This window comes from Dendrobates tinctorius, unplaced genomic scaffold (assembly GCF_039654945.1).
Source record: "Dendrobates tinctorius isolate UK_male_01 unplaced genomic scaffold, ASM3965494v1 ptg000074l, whole genome shotgun sequence".
Taxonomy (NCBI): Eukaryota; Metazoa; Chordata; class Amphibia; order Anura; family Dendrobatidae; genus Dendrobates; species Dendrobates tinctorius.
The window spans coordinates 18,836,291-18,854,752 of NW_027361742.1; the positions used below are offsets into that span (position 1 = coordinate 18,836,291).

Consider the following 18,462-nt stretch of genomic DNA (forward strand, 5'->3'; position numbering starts at 1 on the left):
CCATAGTGGTCTCCTCCTATTTCTCGCATGTTTATTCCCATACGGTATATATTGTGCACAGGTCCTATTCAGGATGCTAATAAACGTCTCCCATTTTCTTTGTGTATTTTTATGTCTCAGGATATCGTCCCAGTTAATTGCACCAAGATCATCTCTCATCCGTTGGAAATTTGCCTTCCTGAAGTTTAGTGTTCTTGTAACCCCTCTACTACACATCTTATTAAAGGATACATGAAAACTTATTAATTTGTGATCACTATTACCCAAGTGACCCTCAACCCTTACATTTGATATGCGGTCTGGCCTGTTGGATAATATTAGGTCTAGCAGTGCCCCCCCTCTTGTTGGGTCCTGAACCAGTTGTGAAAGGTAATTGTCTCTCATAGTTGTCAAAAACCCATTACCTTTGCTGGAACTGCAGGTTTCGGTTCCCCAATGTATTTCAGGGTAGTTGAAGTCCCCCATAATAATGACTTCTCCTTGAGTCGCTGCTTCATCTATTTGCTTTATGAGGATATTCCCCGTTGCTTCCATTATTTTTGGAGACTTATAGCAAACCCCTATCATTAATTTATTTGGTTGTCTCAAGTAAATTACTAACCACAAACTCCAGACTCGCCTTTCTTTGTACCTGTCTCAAATGTGTTGGAGGGAATAGGATGTGGCTATGCTTAGCTCGAGGGTCCATGTATCTTATCCATATGTCTTTCCAAGACTGTTTATATTTACAGTAAAATATACCTTAATCCTAATCTCCCCCAATTTATTTGAAGCATAGGCATGAAGAGAGGTGAGTTTTTAGATTGGAGTCTCATCTGAAAAAGGCTGCCTATTGTTGACAGGTAGGTAGTCACACTTTGCTATTAAAATATGAGGGCCTTTGTCCCCATTTTTAGCAGAGTACCGTTACATAGTGTCTGTGTATATACATTGTGCAATCATACTCTGCACAACCATGTAACACACTGCACACAGGCATAACAGAGGTAGACTTTCAATTCAGGAATAGCAAACCATTGGACAACAGCAAGTTTATGCATTCTGGAAAATTAGAAAAAGGAAGTTCCAGAACCTATAGCGCAGGATCCTTCTAAAGAGGAACAGCCCACTGACGCTGCATAGGTGGCAAGTAACATAGCAAGAGAATTGGATTTGTACTTGGCTAGTATAGCCACCATAGTTATGTAACTAGTTGTCTTTGATAAGGCAAAAAAGACCATGCTTTCCCATGCAATTCTTATGTAAGGACAAGTTCATTTTAATGAAAAAAATACACCTTTGCAACCTCAGCAAAAAGGCAGTTCTGATTATAGGGGTCAGAGTGGAGAGCCACTGACAAACAGTAGCTCTTGTTCTGAGGCCCAGCACATCCATATATTACATGTGATCACTCTTATATAACAGAGCAGTGCCTGGTGGCTGCCTCAGATGTGCTGTGTGGGCAAGGGATAAAGATGCTGGTCACAGTGATCACTGATCATGAGGCCAGCCATCTCAAATGTTCTGTATGTGCAAATGAATGAGACAAACCTTAAGACTGAAAAAACAGCAGGGTAGAGGTAAAGGGAAAAGTCAGCTCACCAATCTCTGCAGGAACCTGGTTTTCAGACACGCACAAAGGCACCTTGATCAAGGGCGTAGTCCAAAATGAAGAAAGAAAAAAAAGGAAAGAACTCCAGCATGTATTCTGAGAAAAGTTAACATTCCAAATTAATTCAAAACATCATTAAAAAATATGTAAATCTTCATTTTAAACATTTAGGTTGTGTGCACACGTCTGGAATTCCTGTGGATTTTATGGATTTTTGCCCCTTTTTTTGCTGCAAAAACGCTGCAAAAATGCATAAAATCCACAACCCACTGAATTCAATGGCATTCCGCATATGCTGTGCTAATGATGCGTATTTTTCCACGGCGGAATCGCATCGTGGAAAAATACACAGCATGGTCATTCTTTGTGCGGAATCGTGGGAATTCCGCACACATAGGAATGCATTGTTCCGCTTACTTTCCGCATGTGGCTATGGCCACCATACGCAAAATAACCAGAAAATGTGCGGATGGTACCCAGGGTCTGGAGGAGAGGAGACTATCTTCCAGGCCCTGGGTACCATATCACTGTAAAAAAAAGAATTAAAATAAAAAATCCTGTTATTCTCACCTTCCGGTGTCCCCTGCAGCCTTCCCGCCTGTCAGCCACGCTCCCGGCATCTTCTGGTCCCAGTGATGCCTTGCAACAATGACCTGTGATGACGTAGCAGTCTCACGAGATGCTATGTCATCAGAGGTCATTGTCGCAAGGCATCGCTGGGAACTGGAGGTGTCGGAAGCATCGCTGATGCCTGAGGACGCTGCGTGGGACTCCGGAGGTGAGAATATCATGATTTTTTTTTTAAAATTATTTTTAACATTATATCTTTTACTACTGATGCTGCATAGGCAGCCTCAATAGTAAAAAGTTGCTCACACTTGTCAAACACTATGTTTGACGAGTGACCAGCCTGTCAATCAGTTTTCCAAGCGATGCTACAGATCGCTTGGAAGACGCTAGTATTCTGCAAGGTAATTACGCTTGCAAATTGCTATTTTTTTGCGGGAATTACGCATGCGGATTTCTCGCTTATTTCCCTCGGCAGGGAGTTGCGGAATTGCCGTGGAAATTTCCGCTGCAATTCCGCAACGTGTGCACATAGCCTAAGACTGGAACTATAATGTCTTTAGATATGTATGTTTCTATTTATCATGAATATTAGTGGTTGAAGCAAAATATTTCCATTAGTCAGATTAGTAAATGGTGAAGGGAAACCTTTCCTACTGTACTCTGTTAGTAAGATCGAATCTATATGAGCAGCTGGATTAATCCTTTTCCAGGATTACAAGGGTTTTCTGGGCTCCAATTAAGTTTTTGCAGTCATTCTATAGGATTGCTATTACGACACAGCATTTAATCTTAATTATCCAGAAGTCTATTTTCAATAAGCCAGGAGACATGAACTTTTATCTTCATGTTGACTTTTATTTTACCTGGGTGTATGGGTGGGCGACAAATTCACATTTAGTGGCCAGTGTCAGGCAGCTGCTGAAAAGGCAAATAAAATAATGGGATGCATTAAAAATTTATTTGTACTTCAGTTGGTCAAGAACCAAAGACTGTTGTCACATGAGTCTTAAATGTTGATTTTGATATTTTTTAATGGCTGATGTTTGCCTTTTATATCAGCTCCTTCCGCTTATTGTCTGCTACCTTTGCAAGACAGTGATGCAGGGTCATTGAATAATGGATGTTTGATAATATATTGATTGACCATTGTGTGGGACCCTGTGGCTTGTTGACTTGCAAAGGAGAAAAGCTATGCAAATTTATTAAATACTCAAACAATGCGAGTTACTGTCATCACAGTTTCCTCTTGACCTCTGGAAGATGGCTTGAAGGACAAAAGTTGTGAACTATATAAAGGGGATATACCTCTGTAACAAGATTCAAAGAACCAGAGACTATTTACAAAACCATACCAGGAAACTTCTATAGCAGCAGCCAGGACATCATGGCTCCATCACGATTGACACAGATTTGATAATCTACAGGATGCCAGCTTGGGGGACCACTGCCCCAGATGAAAGAATACAGATCTGCTCCATTGACCATCATTGAACCCATGGATACATTTGGGGAAGACAGGATTTGGACCCACCAGTCAGCTGAGCTCCATGGATACATTTGCGAATGGGACCCACCGGTCACCTGGCTCCTGGAGATGTTTGGAGAAGCCAGGTTGTGACTCTCCGGTCACCGTAATGGACTATCATCTTCTCATTCTTGTCGATATCTCCTATCTGTGCGTTCCACAGGTGGAGGTAGTCGATCCTGGAAGTCGCAGCTGCATTAATCCCGGGGGAATCAGCGGAAGGGTGAGAATCTGTAATTTTTCACCATCTTGAGTATTTTTCTGGGACTATTCTATATGTTATTGTCTTTTGGTGGTTTAATAAAGTATTGCCACACTGTTTTACCCTCACCCTGTGTTGTCTTAGTAGTATTATGCCTATGGTAAAAGGAGAGTGTAGGTTCAATGGGATAAGCTGTGGTCGATGCGGTTCTGGGCCAGTGGACCAGAGCACCCGCTGACCCCCATGTTTCCACAATTGCTAATTGCTGAATCTTGACAACATACAATACCCACACTGTCCAGATTGCGCTCTGTTATCAGCTTGAGTGGTCATCACATGAGAATTTGCATAGTTGTGGTCAGGTGCTGTCTAGCTTATCGTCTGCACCTTTCAGTTGAGAACATTGAAAAAAGCAGGAAAATTTAGTTGGTTTGCAAATTTTACATGAGCTGTCACGTGACAACAGCTCAAGCTGACAACAGAGCTGTCTGGATAGAGTAGTCAGAGTAACTGCAGAAGTCAGAAGCCTTTTCCGAATTCATTATACCGCCGTGAGTGCCCTGGACAACACCGGGCAGTAGCGCTGGCGAGCAGATGTGTGGCGCCCCTGAGGGTCCGGTCGCCACAGAGGTACTGCACCTCATCCAGAGGTGTGGTATCCTATCCTCAGGTAAGGAGGGATTACCACCCAGGACTCCTAACACTGCACTCAACACACACACTAGCTAGTCAGGGCACCTGGGCGTACCCTTCGGGAGGATGGCCTCATCCCAGACTGGCTAGGAAAGGTTGTGGGGGGGTTAGTGTAGAAGGTAGGTAGAGTGGGAGGAGCTTAGATAGTGGAGTGATAGTTAGGCATCCAATGAGAGTGAGAAAGGTGACAGTTGGTGGGAGAAGCTAGTTCTGAGGTAAAGAGATCCTTCCAGAAATTAGTCAGTCGGTGACAGGACCAGCGAGAGAGCAGGATTGCTATAGAGGACTGTGGGCGGAAAAGAGAGAAACATTTTAACCACGCTCCTGGACTGGGAAGAAGGGGTCCTAAGGGCACGGGTAGTGCGACTTGCCACCCATGGGGCCCGCATCTTGGAAGGGACCAGGCCAGAACGAGGGAGCCGACCCCTGAAGCTAGTGGAGGACTACAGGACTCAGCTGGGAAGCCGGAGGCTGAGGTAACTTTAAGTGCCTCAGCCACTGCCACAAGCACCCTCCAAAAGGCAGCGGTATGAGTAACGGACCTCGGGGCCTGACCCACGTCGCCTGAGGAGATCCGTGGCTGCCAGCTGGGGGCACTACTTGTGAAGGCGCAGGGCAGGGAAAGTAAGGAGAATTCAGCGCAGAGACATGGCCTTGAGAAAGACACGAGGAAGAGTCCTGAAAGGTGTACCCAATCTGCCTGGGAGTATGCCGGACCCCTCCCTCGGAGGACGCAGCACTAAGTGGACCAACGTGTACACGAAACTTGTGAGTAAAAAACCCAGAAACTGCACCCAACCGTGTCCTTTGAGTTATTTTACAACGGCCTGGCTCACACTGCAAACACCATCACCTTCACTGGCTCAACTGCCCTGGGACACAGCTCTACCCATGGAGAGCTTCACCATCTTAGCTGCTAAATCATCATCCCAGAGGGTCTGCATCACAGCGTCGGCTATCCTAGCCGAGTGCCACGGGTGGAGTCACGATTCCCCATTTTCCTATTAATTATCCTACCATCTGCCCCTTCATCTGAACTTCCATCATCTACATTGGACACCCAGGGCCAAGGACCGGGTCACCATCACCACCGTGACACACTTCCCCTTTGAAAGAGCCTGACTGACCCGGTATTGAGTAGCCCCCGGCCCTGGGGAGAGTTCCAGATGTACCGGACTGTGTGCTAGAAATATTAACATGATCTGCATAAATGTGACGGCCTCATAAATTGTATATATGCAGGCAGAATAGTTAGAAACTGACTCATTGTTGGGATAAACTATAAAATAATCATTTTCATATACAGGAGCAGTATGTTGACGCTTTTGAGATCTTTATTGATTCTCCACCATGACCCTTGGGACCTTTGCAGCCAGTTACCTGCTGGACTTGTTACAGACCCCAGGGGTATCATCATTTTATCAGTATGTGTATAGTATTAGAGAATTGGAAAGAAATTATAAATCATTTCAGAACCTGCAACAATTTCATTATTTATTTTGTTTGTTTTAGGGCAGGAACGGATCACAATATTGATAACACCACAGATGTTTTACGGGAATGGTTAAAGAATGTTCAAAACTTATACCATTATGTTGAATGGAGGCCGATGGGCGAGCCCCAGTAAGTAACGACACCTTGTAAGTGTATGGTTCTGACTAGTACTTGCCATAGTATTCATGTCTACATGCTGAACATGTTCATGTGCTCTGAATGAGGAGATGTAAAATCTGGCAAAATAAAAAGCTAAGCATTAGAATAAGGGGCAGCCCCTAAGACAAAGCACATAATTCACGGGGTACACAATATGCTATTTAACTTTATACCTATTGTAGTTACACCTATTGGCCTGAACACCACTCACCCGCTGCACACGTGATTGAGGTGTGACTATGAAGGGGCTCTGCATCTCACACTCATTCGTCCACTCACCTATTGGAATAGGCTGACCATAGCTAAGCACACCCTGCCGCCTGCCCATGCATCCAAACCACAGTTTATGCTACCACCACCCTCCATTTTACGAAGACAACGAGATGCCTGCACTGGGTAACACACTAGCACACACACCACAATGCTTTCCCAAGCATCTGACAGGTACACTTCTTGCACTTTGCCATCCACAGGGTAACACAACTATACTTCCATAGAGAAGAAAGTGGATAGGCACATTCCGTCCTGTGCAAAATAATCCTTTATTGTGGCATCAAGTTACCAACAGCAGACAGATAAAACCATGGAGCAAGTACAGACGACGATCGTTTCGCGCTTACATTGCGCTTCAACAGGTCCAACAACAATTATACTTCCCCTCTTCAAGGTGCATTTAGAGCAGCAAGGAAAAAACATTTTAATTTTAATATACGGAAACAAGTTACAGTATATAAAAAGGTACAAAAAGTAGATAATAAAATCATGTATGTAAAATCAAAAATCATATGAAGCAAAAAGGGATAAATGCAAAAAGTGCTTACAATTAGAGGCTAGCAATTCTAGGACAGATCTATATAGATACACATTGTCCTTCTGGGATCTGACAATGACTTTTTCTAGTGAGATTTTCTAAAGGGTCTCAGTTGCACCCCTCAATCATCCTTGTGGTCAGGTGAGAGAAGAATGACTAATTGTATTCCGTGAACATGGATGAAAGGACATAGGTTTTGAAGAAGAGTGCGATTGAGTCAGATCAATTAATTAAGAGGCCTATGCATCTGAAAACTTGGGGTGTGCCTCTCTGCACCTACAGGAACTGGAGTCAGATTTCTGATGCAAGGGACCGCCATATCTTGTCATGAATTCGTTAGACCTTGGTGAAACTGGTGTCAAAAGTAAAAAAAAATTGTGCAACTTCAGGTTGAAAGTTATCAAAGATTTTTAAGCCAAATTTCTGGTATAACATTTTGATGAATGCCGGGTCATAGTGACATCACCAGCGTGATCAGGTCATGTGATCCCGCTAATGACTTCACTCGCCTGTATGTAGAAGCCCTATGCATGTCAATCATAACAGCGTGTAATATCCTCATTGTCAGGATTCAGCTCTGCAGGTTACATCAGTCATCACTCATATGCGATATTCAGTCTTACGGTCTGCTTCTCTCAGTTTTTGACTGAACATTGAGAGAGTCAGGAAGAGCAGCTCGTCAGCATTTGGCAATGTGTGCAAATAGCATGTGTGCTATGGGAGAGTGCACGCCAAACTGAATTTTTGCACCGGCTGCCAAAAAGCCTAGAAACACCTCTGTAGACACTAGGAGCAGATAACTGCTACTATTACAGCTAATGTTACAACTAATATCACACTCCTTCAAGTCTGAGTCACCCTGTGTGATGTGCAGTGCTGGAGGCTGACCTTCTCACATCGTGGAGCTGCCCTAGGATACGGCGCTATTGAATTGAAATAACATTTCTTTTTACTTTAGTCTACTAATGTCATCTGACTTTGTATTCCACCGTTGTATTCTGAGATGTGTATCTAAACCTCCTGTAATTGGGAAACCTGAGTTGGCCATTTTTACATACTTAACCAGGCCTGGAAATCAAGCATGTTTTATTGGAAGGCTTTGCAATCATCTACAATTGCGGAATTCATTGCTAAGTTCAATCTTCTACTACGGCAGGAGAAGTTTACTTTCTGTAAAAGGTAGTGGGACGGCGGCACATTTACCTACAGGAGTTCTTTATGCATCTCATTCTAAACTCATAGGCATTAATCCCTACCCGACATCCACTGTGCATGTATGACAAATGTCAGGTGTGGGAGTATGGAGCAGGCTCAAAGCGCTTAACCTGCACCATACCCGGCAAGTGCTGGCTATGTAATACAGTCAGCATGTGCTTGTAACAACAGCAATCAAAGCTAACTTTCTGAGCAAAATTGTTGAGTCTTTAATTGCTGCCATTCCAGGAGTCCATCAGTCCTCCTTTGACACAATTTCAGGGTGCTGATGATTTACTATTGCAGCTGGGAGCTCTTGAAGCCCCCATTAATGGCAAGTTGGTTCCCCTGTTGAGCCCATCTATAAAAGATCATGATTTTATATATTAAAAATGCTGGTTTAAGTTCCCTCAGGGGACTGAAAAGAAAAAATGTTTAAAAATATTAAATAATAAAATGAGTAAGCAAATTATTAAAACATAATATGTGTCACACCTCCACTGATGTGTAGAGGGATTATCCTTATTCTCATTTGCACATGGAAACACGAAAAGCAATGGAATGAAACAGAAAGGGAGAAGATACAGATTAGATATTAGAAAAAACTTTTTCACAGTGAGAGTGATCAATGAGTGCAGCAGGCTACCACGAGAAGTGGTGAGTTCTCCTTCAATGGAAGACATCAAACAGAGGCTGGACAGTCACCTGTCTGAGATGGTTTAGTGAATCCTGCATTGATTATGGGGTTGGACACGATGACCCTGGAGGCCCCTTCCAACTCTCACATTCTATGATCTGATATTGAACACCTATCTTAAGGGTAGGTCATCAATAGTGATAAGCAAGCGTGCTCATTACTCGAATTTGCATTGAGTGCTTTGATATGTACCCAGTATCGTGAGTGCTTGAGTGAAATATTCGTGTCCCCACGCCCACATGTTTTGCAGCTGTTACACTTACAGTGGGGTAAATAAGTATTTGATCCCTTGCTGATTCTGTAAGTTTGCCCACTGACAAAGACACGAGTAGTCTATAATTTTAAGGGTAGCTTAATTTTAAATATTGAGAGATAGAATATCAAAAATAAAATCCAGAAAATCACATTGTATAAATTATCTAAATTTATTTGCATTTTGCAGTGGGGAAAAAGTATTTGATCCCTCTGGCAAACAAGACTTAATACTTGGTGGCAAAACCCTTGTTGGCAAGCACAGCAGTCAGACATTTTTTTGTAGTTGATGATGAGGTTTGCGTATGTGGCGCCCCTGAGGCTCAGTCACCACAGAGGTACTGCACCTTCTCCTAAGGTGTGGTGCCCCACCATCCAGGTAAGGCGGGAACTCCTGACCACGCTCCAACACTCACACCCCACACAACAGGGTAGTTCAGCAAAGCCACATTGCGGCTCTTGCTTAGAGTGTAGCAGAGCACCTTTGGTGGCTCCTTGCTTGGAACATGAAACATGCAGGGAGGTGGGTGGAGTTAGAATACATAAAAGAGTGGGAAGATTTAGGATTTAAGTCAGTCAGTCAGTCAGTGAGTAGTGAGTCACTCAGAGAGGAGTGAGGAAAGAAGATCCCTGAGTGAGGGATGGAGGAAGGAGTGCTGCAGCAGGCCTGAGTGACCCGGGTCTGCTGGCACGGGAAAGGAAAGAAGGAGACAGACACTGAACTGAAGACTGAGCTTCCATAGGAAAGAAAGACAAGTACGGAACGTTGGAGAATGAGAACACAGAGGACGTGGGTTAGGAGAGAACTCTGCCTAGAAGTTCTAAGCGCAAGGCTGGGGCCCGGTCCCCGAGGTTGTATGGACACTAATAGTTCTGCAGCAGACACCGGTGGAGTAGTGGGCTGTAAATGCACCACTCCCATCTAAGACTTGGGGGCACAACAGCAACACGGATAGAGAGCAGGGACTCAGGAGTGAGGAGTCCCCGAAGCAGGCTACAGCTGTCTGCTGTACAAGTAGAGTTCTTGGGAACATCAGTTAGGAGGAACTCGAGTGTAACTCAGTACTAGGAGATCTTCACACCAAAAGGCGCTATAAGAGACGTTCAGAAAGGCACATGTTGGCGGAGCGTTGGAAGGGAGCATTCCATCTTGCCAGGAGGTTGGCTGAGTCCCTGACCCGAAGGACATGGCACGGAGGCCGGCACCTGTGTGTACTACAGACTGTGAGTAAAGCTTTGGAACTGAAAGCCCTGATGTCCTCCATTGATTCTTGCGCCAACACACCCAGCACTGCTACATCTGGGTACCAGCTTCTACACTACCTGCGCCTCTCCTCTTCCCCTACATCTACACTGCCCTGGGGCTACAGCTCCACCTGTGGGGAGCTTCACCATCTTAGCTGCAACCCATCACCAGCCCCAGAGGATCTGCAAGCACCGTCGGCCTAACATCTCACTTGCCGAACACCACAGGTGGCGTCACAAACTATTCCACCATACACAATTTCCCCATTACTTGGGCGCCCAGGGCCACGGTCCGGGTCACTGCCGCTGTGACACATCCCACTGACACCGGCCTGGCACCGAGTACCCCACGGCCCTGAGAGGGCGACCCACGTACATGTCAGGAAGAATTTTGGTCCACTCCTCTTTGCAGATCATCTCTAAATCATTAAGATTTTGAGACTGTCGCTTTGCAATTCCGAACTTCAACTCCCTCCTTAAGTTTTCTCTGGGATTAGAGTCTGGAGACTGTCTAGGCCACTCCATGACCTTAATGTGCTTCTTTTTGAGCCACTCCTTTGTTGCTTTGGCTGTATGTTTTGGGTCATTGTCTTGCTGGAAGACCCAGTCACGACCCATTCTTAATGTCCTGGCAGAGGGAAGGAGGTTGTCACTCAGAATTTTACAGTACATTGCTCCATTGCATCCATTCTTCCATTGGTGCAGTGAAGTAGTCCTGTACCCTTAGCAGACAAACACCCCCAAAACATGTTACCACCTCCATGCTTGACAGTGGGGACAGTGTTCTTTGGGTCATATGCAGCATTTCTCTTTCTCCATACACAGCGAGTTGAGTTAATAATAATAATCTTTATTTATATAGCGCCAACATATTCCGCAGCGCTTTACAGTTTAACAGTTTCAAAACACAAGTTATAAGTAACAACGTTAACAATACAATAATTAAAGTAAAATAAGACAAACCTGCTCGTGAGAGCTTACAATCTACAATGAGGTGGGGGAGATACAAAGTACAGGTGTGTATTTACAATGATGTATTTACAATGATGGTCCAGCCATCTTGTGAAAGTGGGGGATAGAGATAGTGAATGGGCTACACACGCACACTTACACATAAAATGACTTTGATTAGTGAATGTGATAGACTGCTCTGAACAGATGTGTTTTGAGGGAGCGCCTAAAACTGTGCAAATTGTGGATAGTCCTAATTTCTTGGGGTAGAGCACTCCAGAGGATTGGCACAGCGTGGGAGAAGTCCTGGAGTCAGTAGTGGGAGGTGCGGATTAGTGCAGAGGTTAGTTAAAATTCTTTTGTAGAGCGCAGCGGTTGGCTAGGCTGATAAAAATGAGGGAGGAGATGTAGGGGGGTGCCGCACTGTGGAGAGCTTTGTGGGTGAGAACAAGTACTTTGAATTGGATCCTATAATGAATGGGCAGCCAATGTAAAGATTGGCAAAGAGCGGACGCGTCCAAGTACTGATTAGCCAGATGGATGACCCTGGCTGCTACATTAAGTATGGACTGGAGAGGGGAAAGTTGAGTAATGGGGAGGCCAATTATTAGAGCATTGCAGTAGTCCAGGCGGGAGTGGATGAAGGCGACAGTGAGGGTCTTTGTTGTTTCCATGGTGAGAAAAGGGTGAATTCTGGAGATGTTCTTTAGGTGTAAGCTGCAATAGCGGGCAAGAGATTATATATGGGATGTGAAGGAGAGATTGGTGTCAAACATAACGCCCAGACAGCGTGCCTGCTGCTGGGGTGTTATTATGGTGCCACCCACGGAGAGGGAAATGTCAGATTTAGGGAATTTAGTAGACAGCGGGAGCAGAAGAAGTTCAGTTTTGGAGAGGTTGAGTTTCAGATAGAGAGCGGACATGATGTTGGAGACTGCGAACAGACAGTCACTGGCGTTCTGTAGTACAGCGGGGGTAAGGTCGGGGGATGACATGTATAGTTGTGTGTCATCAGCATAAAGATGGTACTGAAAGCCAAATCTGCTGATGGTCTGTCCATTTGGGGCCATGTAAAGAGAGAAGAGAAGGGGGCCAAGTACTGAGCCCTGAGGTACCCCGACTGCAAGAGGAAGAGGAGATGACGTGGAGCCAGCGAACAAAACACTGAAGGAGCGGTCAGAGAGATAGGAAGAGAACCAGGAGAGAGCGATATCCTTAATGCCTAGTGATTGGAGCCTATGGAGTAGGAGACGGTGGTCAACAGTGTCGAAAGCTGCAGAAAGGTCGGAAAGAATGAGCAGAGAGTGTTCACCGTTACATTTTGCTGTCAGAAGGTCATTGGTAACTTTGATGAGTGCAGTTTCAGTCGAATGTAGGGGTCGGAAGCTAGACTGTGAAGGGTCTAGGAGGGAGTGAGTGGAGAGGTAACGGGTAAGGCCAAAGAGCTTAATTTTTGCCTCATATGACCACAGCACCTTCTCACAATCACTCACAGAATCATCCAGGTGTTCATTGGCAAACTTCAGATGGGCCTGCACATGTGCCTTCTTGAGCAGGGGGACCTTGCGGGCACTGCAGGATTTTAAACCTTTAAGGCGTAATGTGTTACCAACGGTTTTCTTGGTGGCTGCGGTTCCAGCTGCCTTGAGATCATTAACAAGTTCCCCCCTGTGTAGTTTTAGGCTGATCTCTAACCTTCCTCATGATCAAGGATAGATTTTGCATGGTGCCCCAGTTCGATGTCTATTGACAGTCATTTTGTATTTATTTATTTTTCTTACTATTGCACCAACAGTTGTCTCGTTCTCACCCAGCGTCTTACTGGATATTGGCCCCTCCAGCCTAAAAATAGTAGCCCACAGCCACCCAGAAAAGGTACGTCTATCAAATGTGCCAATACTAGAGCTTTGCCTGGCTCTTACCACTTGCCCTGTGGCAAGTGGGGTTCATATTTGTGGGGTTAATGTTACCTGTTATGATTGAGTCACCGTAGGAGGCAAAAACAGAACTGCTAGCTAAGTCCAGAAAACCAGAGAGGTTGGCAGCTATCGGATTGCAGACCCCTGATCCTATCACAACAACTAACAGTAGCCATGGGGGGTTCCTACGATGCCCTAGACCCCTCGATCACAGCCGGAGAATTAAATAGGCCTAAAGAAAGAAAGGGGAAATCTAAACTGCCCCAGAGCAGACCCCAAAGCAATAGGCAGCCCCCAACATATAATGACGGTGAAGCAAGATGAAAACACTAACACAGACAGAAAGATAGACTGAGCAAAGACGGGGCCCAAACTACCTAGATAGGAAAGGACAGGAAGGCTGCTGTCTGCAATCCGTGAAAAACCCTATGAAAATAAGAGCCAACAGACTGACAGTGAAAAAGGCCCTGAAGACGCTAGGCTTCAAAAAAGCTATGTCAGTACTCAGGAATATTCTGAAGACAGAGCAACCGGCAAAAGGAGATTCAGCTCAACCCAGCAGGGAATGGCAGAATCCAGAAAAGCAAGGAAAACAAAAACAAAACATAAATGCAAACAGGCAAAGCAGAAAACTTAGCTTTAGGGAAGCAGGAATCAGACTGGTGTCCTAGAAGTCCACAGAGAAATCACCCGCAGGGCAGAAGGGCGTCGGCAGCCTTATATCCAGTCAGTGACTCCACTCAGCCAGTCATCCTCATTAGACTCAGGTGCCTGATAATCAGGCTCATTACCTTCCTTTACCTGAATAGGGAGTTCACCAGACCTCAGTGACGAAGGGGAAAATGAACTCACAACAGTTACCTTTGTATTGTCCGGTGACATCAAACCCACAGCTTAGTAATAGAGAGGCGTCTATAAGACACCTATCCATTATTAATCCTACAGTTATATTGTAAATAAACACACAGCAATAATAAAAAAATTATCAAAAATACAGGGGAACCCACCTCTTGTTTTTTTAAATTTAATTTTTTACTTAGACTGCAGGTGCCATCTGATGAATACTCAGCAGCACCTGCTCTCGCTGTTATTAGCAGCAGCAGCAGCAGGCGTAGGCTAATGGGTATAGTAGACCCATCAGCCGACGCCAGAGATTGGTGGTAAACAGGCAGTGGAGTTGTCTGGTGTCCACTTATTTCCCTGTACTAATGTAATAGGCACACTCACCAGAGTCAGTGCCTTGGCTGACCATTTGGCTAGCAGCCATCCAGTGCTTATTTTGATGTGGCCATAGGTTTTAAATTTTTCTGCTTGACTCCAGCTGAGCGCTGCTGTTGGAGAAAAAAGAAAGATTCAGTAGGATAGATATGTAATACCGTACATACAGGTACTTCTCACAAAATTAGAATATCACTCACTATTGCTACTATTAATGATTGTGGCTTACAGCAAATGAAAACCCAAAAGTCATTACCTCAGTAAATTCGAATATGCAAATAAAGTCCATGGAGCCTCATTTCAGAGTCTCAAACACGGGACTAGCCAGATCTTCCTCCAGGGAAGGACCCAGCCAAGGAGTGGCTCCTTTCGGAAACCACCATTACCACAATATTAAGTGGCCCTTTAAGTCAATATCCAGCTCTTTACGAGTTTACAGATATGACAAGGGAAATACCAAGGCCACTGACCTCAGGGAGACCTAGGATTTCACTGATTGAGAGCCTTTGCTGGCTGCCGCAGTGTTTTCTTTGACTGGTCTCCTGGAGGTCAGTGATTGTTTCGTGATGTTGGTCTACTAGCCATTGCTCCCACCTAGCCAGAATCCTACTCCACACTGATGAGGGGCAACACCCCGAAACAGCTGTCTGTGGATGGATACCTGGCCTTGGTATTTCCCTTGTCATATCTGTAAACTCGTAAAGAGCTGGATATTGACTTAAAGGACCACTTAATATGGTGGTAATGGTGGTTTACAAAAGGAGCCACTCCTTGGCTGGGTCCTTCCCTGGAGGAAGATCTAGCTAGTCCCGTGTTTGAGACTCTTAAATGAAGCTCCACGGACTTTATTTGCATATTCGTATTTCCCAGGGAGCAATGCACCTAGGATTTCACTGATTCAGCGCCTTTGCCGGCTGCCGCAGTGTTTTCTTTGACTGGTCTCCCTGAGGTCAGTGATTGTTTTGTGATGTACCTCAGTAAATTAGAATACTTGATAACACAAGCTTGAAAAATGATTTTAAAATCCGAGATGATGGCCTCCTGAAATGTATATTCAGAAAATGCACTCAATACTTGGTCAGGGCTCCTTTTGCATCAATTACTGCATCAATGTGGTGTGGCATGAAGGCGATCATCCTATGGCACTGCTGAGGTGTTTTAGAAGCCCAGGTTGTTTTGATAGCAGCCTTCAGCTCGTCTGCATTGTTGGGTCTGGTGTCTCTCATCTTCCTGTCACGATAATGTGAATATGACCTATGATTTCCCTTGTTAACCCAGTTTCTAGAACTTTCTGCTTCCTTCAGAGCTGTCAGGGACAAGTGACCCCCCCTTCCCCTCAGCAACTGAAGCTTTGTGTTTTCCTAGCCTGCATGTAATTAAATCCTTCCTCTATCTCCTCACTCCTTCCCTCCCCCTAAGGAATGCTCTTTGTCTTCCCCCATGTGCGTGGCTCTCTCATAGCCTATAATTAGAATCTAATCATTTGGTCATAATAACCCGACGTGAGTTTATGTTAGAAATATGAAAATGACATATCTTGGACGTGCATCGACGGAGCTTCTTTGCCTGTGTTTTTCACGGTTCCAGTGCCAGCAGAACCTGAGAAATGGATTTCTCCTGAACAGAGTTGAATAGACAGCCAGTGTTTGATTTCAAAAGTTAGGTAATTTCAAGACCAGATGAGTGAGGCTTCTGCCATTAGTCTGCTAAGTTCTCCAGCCCAGTTATGATCATTAGAAGTTTCCAGAACCAAATCTGTAACTCTGGAAAAGGGGAGGGCGGTGGTAACTCAACCCACTTTAGTGATGTCACAGCCTTCAAGTATAAGTTACTGTCAGTCAGCCCAACCCACAGTTGCTGCCTGGATGCTGTTGCATCGAGACCCTCCATGCATTTTGATGTGTCGCCCCTCCCCGCAGCCTGGTTAGCCTGGAATGATCTAAGCAACATGTGAGTGTTTATTTCTGTGTTAATCCTCCTTTTATTTTGTAATTGCTTTGTACATACTTTAATTATCTCATACTGTAAAATCTTTTTATACCTTCTGTAAACATTGCCTACCTTTTGGAGTAAAATATAAAATTATTCGTTTTGTCTCTCTATGCTCTGTAACAAATTGCACGTGCATGTAGTTGATTATGCTACTAATTTGGGGTAGCTTTGGACCCTCTATAATTAATTATTATTAATTAAGAAGTCAAAGCTTGTGGCAGCGAAGTGTGTTCTGGGCTAGGTGGGTAAGCTGGCAGTGACGGAATGGGTTTTATAAGCTGATTGTTTGGCTGTGGCCAGAGCAATTTATAATTCCCTCACTGCTACGTGCCTGATAGCCAGTCCACGGTGAAAGCGGCCCAGCCGGCGACCAAATATCTTAGGTGCAGTTCCCTGACTGACCTGAGGGTAAGGGGTGCGCCGGAGAGCTGCAAGTTCCAAAGCAGAACCAGAAAGTGGCATATACATAAATCCCTGCAGTTTGTAACACAGTGTTGGCAGTGGTGGGATAACTAAAATAAGCCCCCCTGCGGTAAATTGATAGGTCAAGACTAGCTTGCTGTTTTCATCACATTGTGGCAGTGGTGGGATAACTAAGATAAGCCCCCCTGCACATGTGATAGCTGTGTGCCGGCCAAAGGGCATCCACCCTTTTCATGACACATCCTCTTGACAATATCCCATAGATTCTCTATGGGGTTAAGGTCAGGCGAGTTTGCTGGCCAATCAAGCACAGTGATACTGTTATTTTTAAACCAGGTATTGATACTTTTGGAAGTGTGGACAGGTGCCAAGTCCTGCTGGAGAATGAAATTTCCATCTTCAAAAATCTTGTCGGCAGAGGGAAACATGAAGTGCTCTAAAATTTCCTGGTAAACGGCTGCGCTGACTTTGGTCTTATTAGAGATGAGCGACTTTGCCTTTTTTAGGGTCGAGTCGGGTTTCATGAAATCCGACTTTCGCAAAAGTCGGGTCGAACGAAATCGGCCAACTATAGCAATAAGTCGGAGGCCGACTAAAACACGAAACCCAATGCAAGTCAATGGGGAAGCAAATTCGGCAGGGAGCGGAGGACAGTAAACACACTTACAGTGCCCATTTCAGTGCCAAAAACATCAATTCTTATTACTGAAGCTTGTCAACCTTAATTTACTTCATAATAATAGTTACGCATTGAAAACTGGGGGTTATTTGGCTAAAGTTGTGGGGGGTAGGGCTGGCTCCAGGTTTTCGTGTGCCCTGGGCCAAAGAGTGTCAGTGCGCCCCTTTAACACATACCACAACTCATGATGCTCCGATACGGCACAGAAATATAGGTATAGTACAACGAGAAATACTTCACTGCTTACATGACATGACTGATCTATTTTAAATTGTACAATAGCTCAAAAAAAAGGACAGTATAATACTCCATACAGTATTATGGCCACCACATTGTGCGCCATACAGAATAATGAGCCCCATATATTTCTCCATACAGAATAATTGGTCACATATAATGTTCCATACAGTATATGATGAGCTCCACATAATGTTACAGTATATGATGGTCCCCATGGACGATGCTCCAGTGTGTTATGGGCTCAAATAATGCTCCATATATAATGGGTCCCATTTGTAATGCTCCAGTGTATAATGTGGCCCATAGATGCTGCTCCAGTGTCTGATCTGCCCCATTTAGAATGCTCCAGTATATGATGGGCCCCATGGATGATGCTCCAGTGTCTTATGGGCCCAAATAATGCTCCATATATAATGGGCCCCATTTTTAATGCTCCAGTGTATAATGTGCCCCATAGATGCTGCTCCAGTTTCTGATCTGCCCCATTTAGAATGCTCCAGTATATGATGGGCCCCATGGATGATGCTCCAGTGTCTTATGGGCCCAAATAATGCTCCATATATAATGGGCCCCATTTTTAATGCTCCAGTGTATAATGTGCCCCATA

At 44.7% G+C, this 18,462-nt stretch overlaps 1 protein-coding gene across 3 annotated transcripts in view; it reads left to right on the plus strand.

The window, feature by feature from the left end:
• The window catches only part of COLGALT2 (collagen beta(1-O)galactosyltransferase 2), a 412,958-nt gene that overhangs the window by 145,570 nt on the left and 248,926 nt on the right, over positions 1-18,462 (plus strand). For 2 of the 3 annotated variants that reach the window (XM_073582911.1, XM_073582910.1), the window contains exon 2: positions 6,094-6,204. In XM_073582911.1, the coding sequence (XP_073439012.1) occupies positions 6,094-6,204 (111 nt within the window). Of the gene's footprint in view, positions 1-6,093; positions 6,222-18,462 lie in introns of all 3 variants that reach the window. The other variant, XM_073582912.1, reaches the window with a different exon arrangement.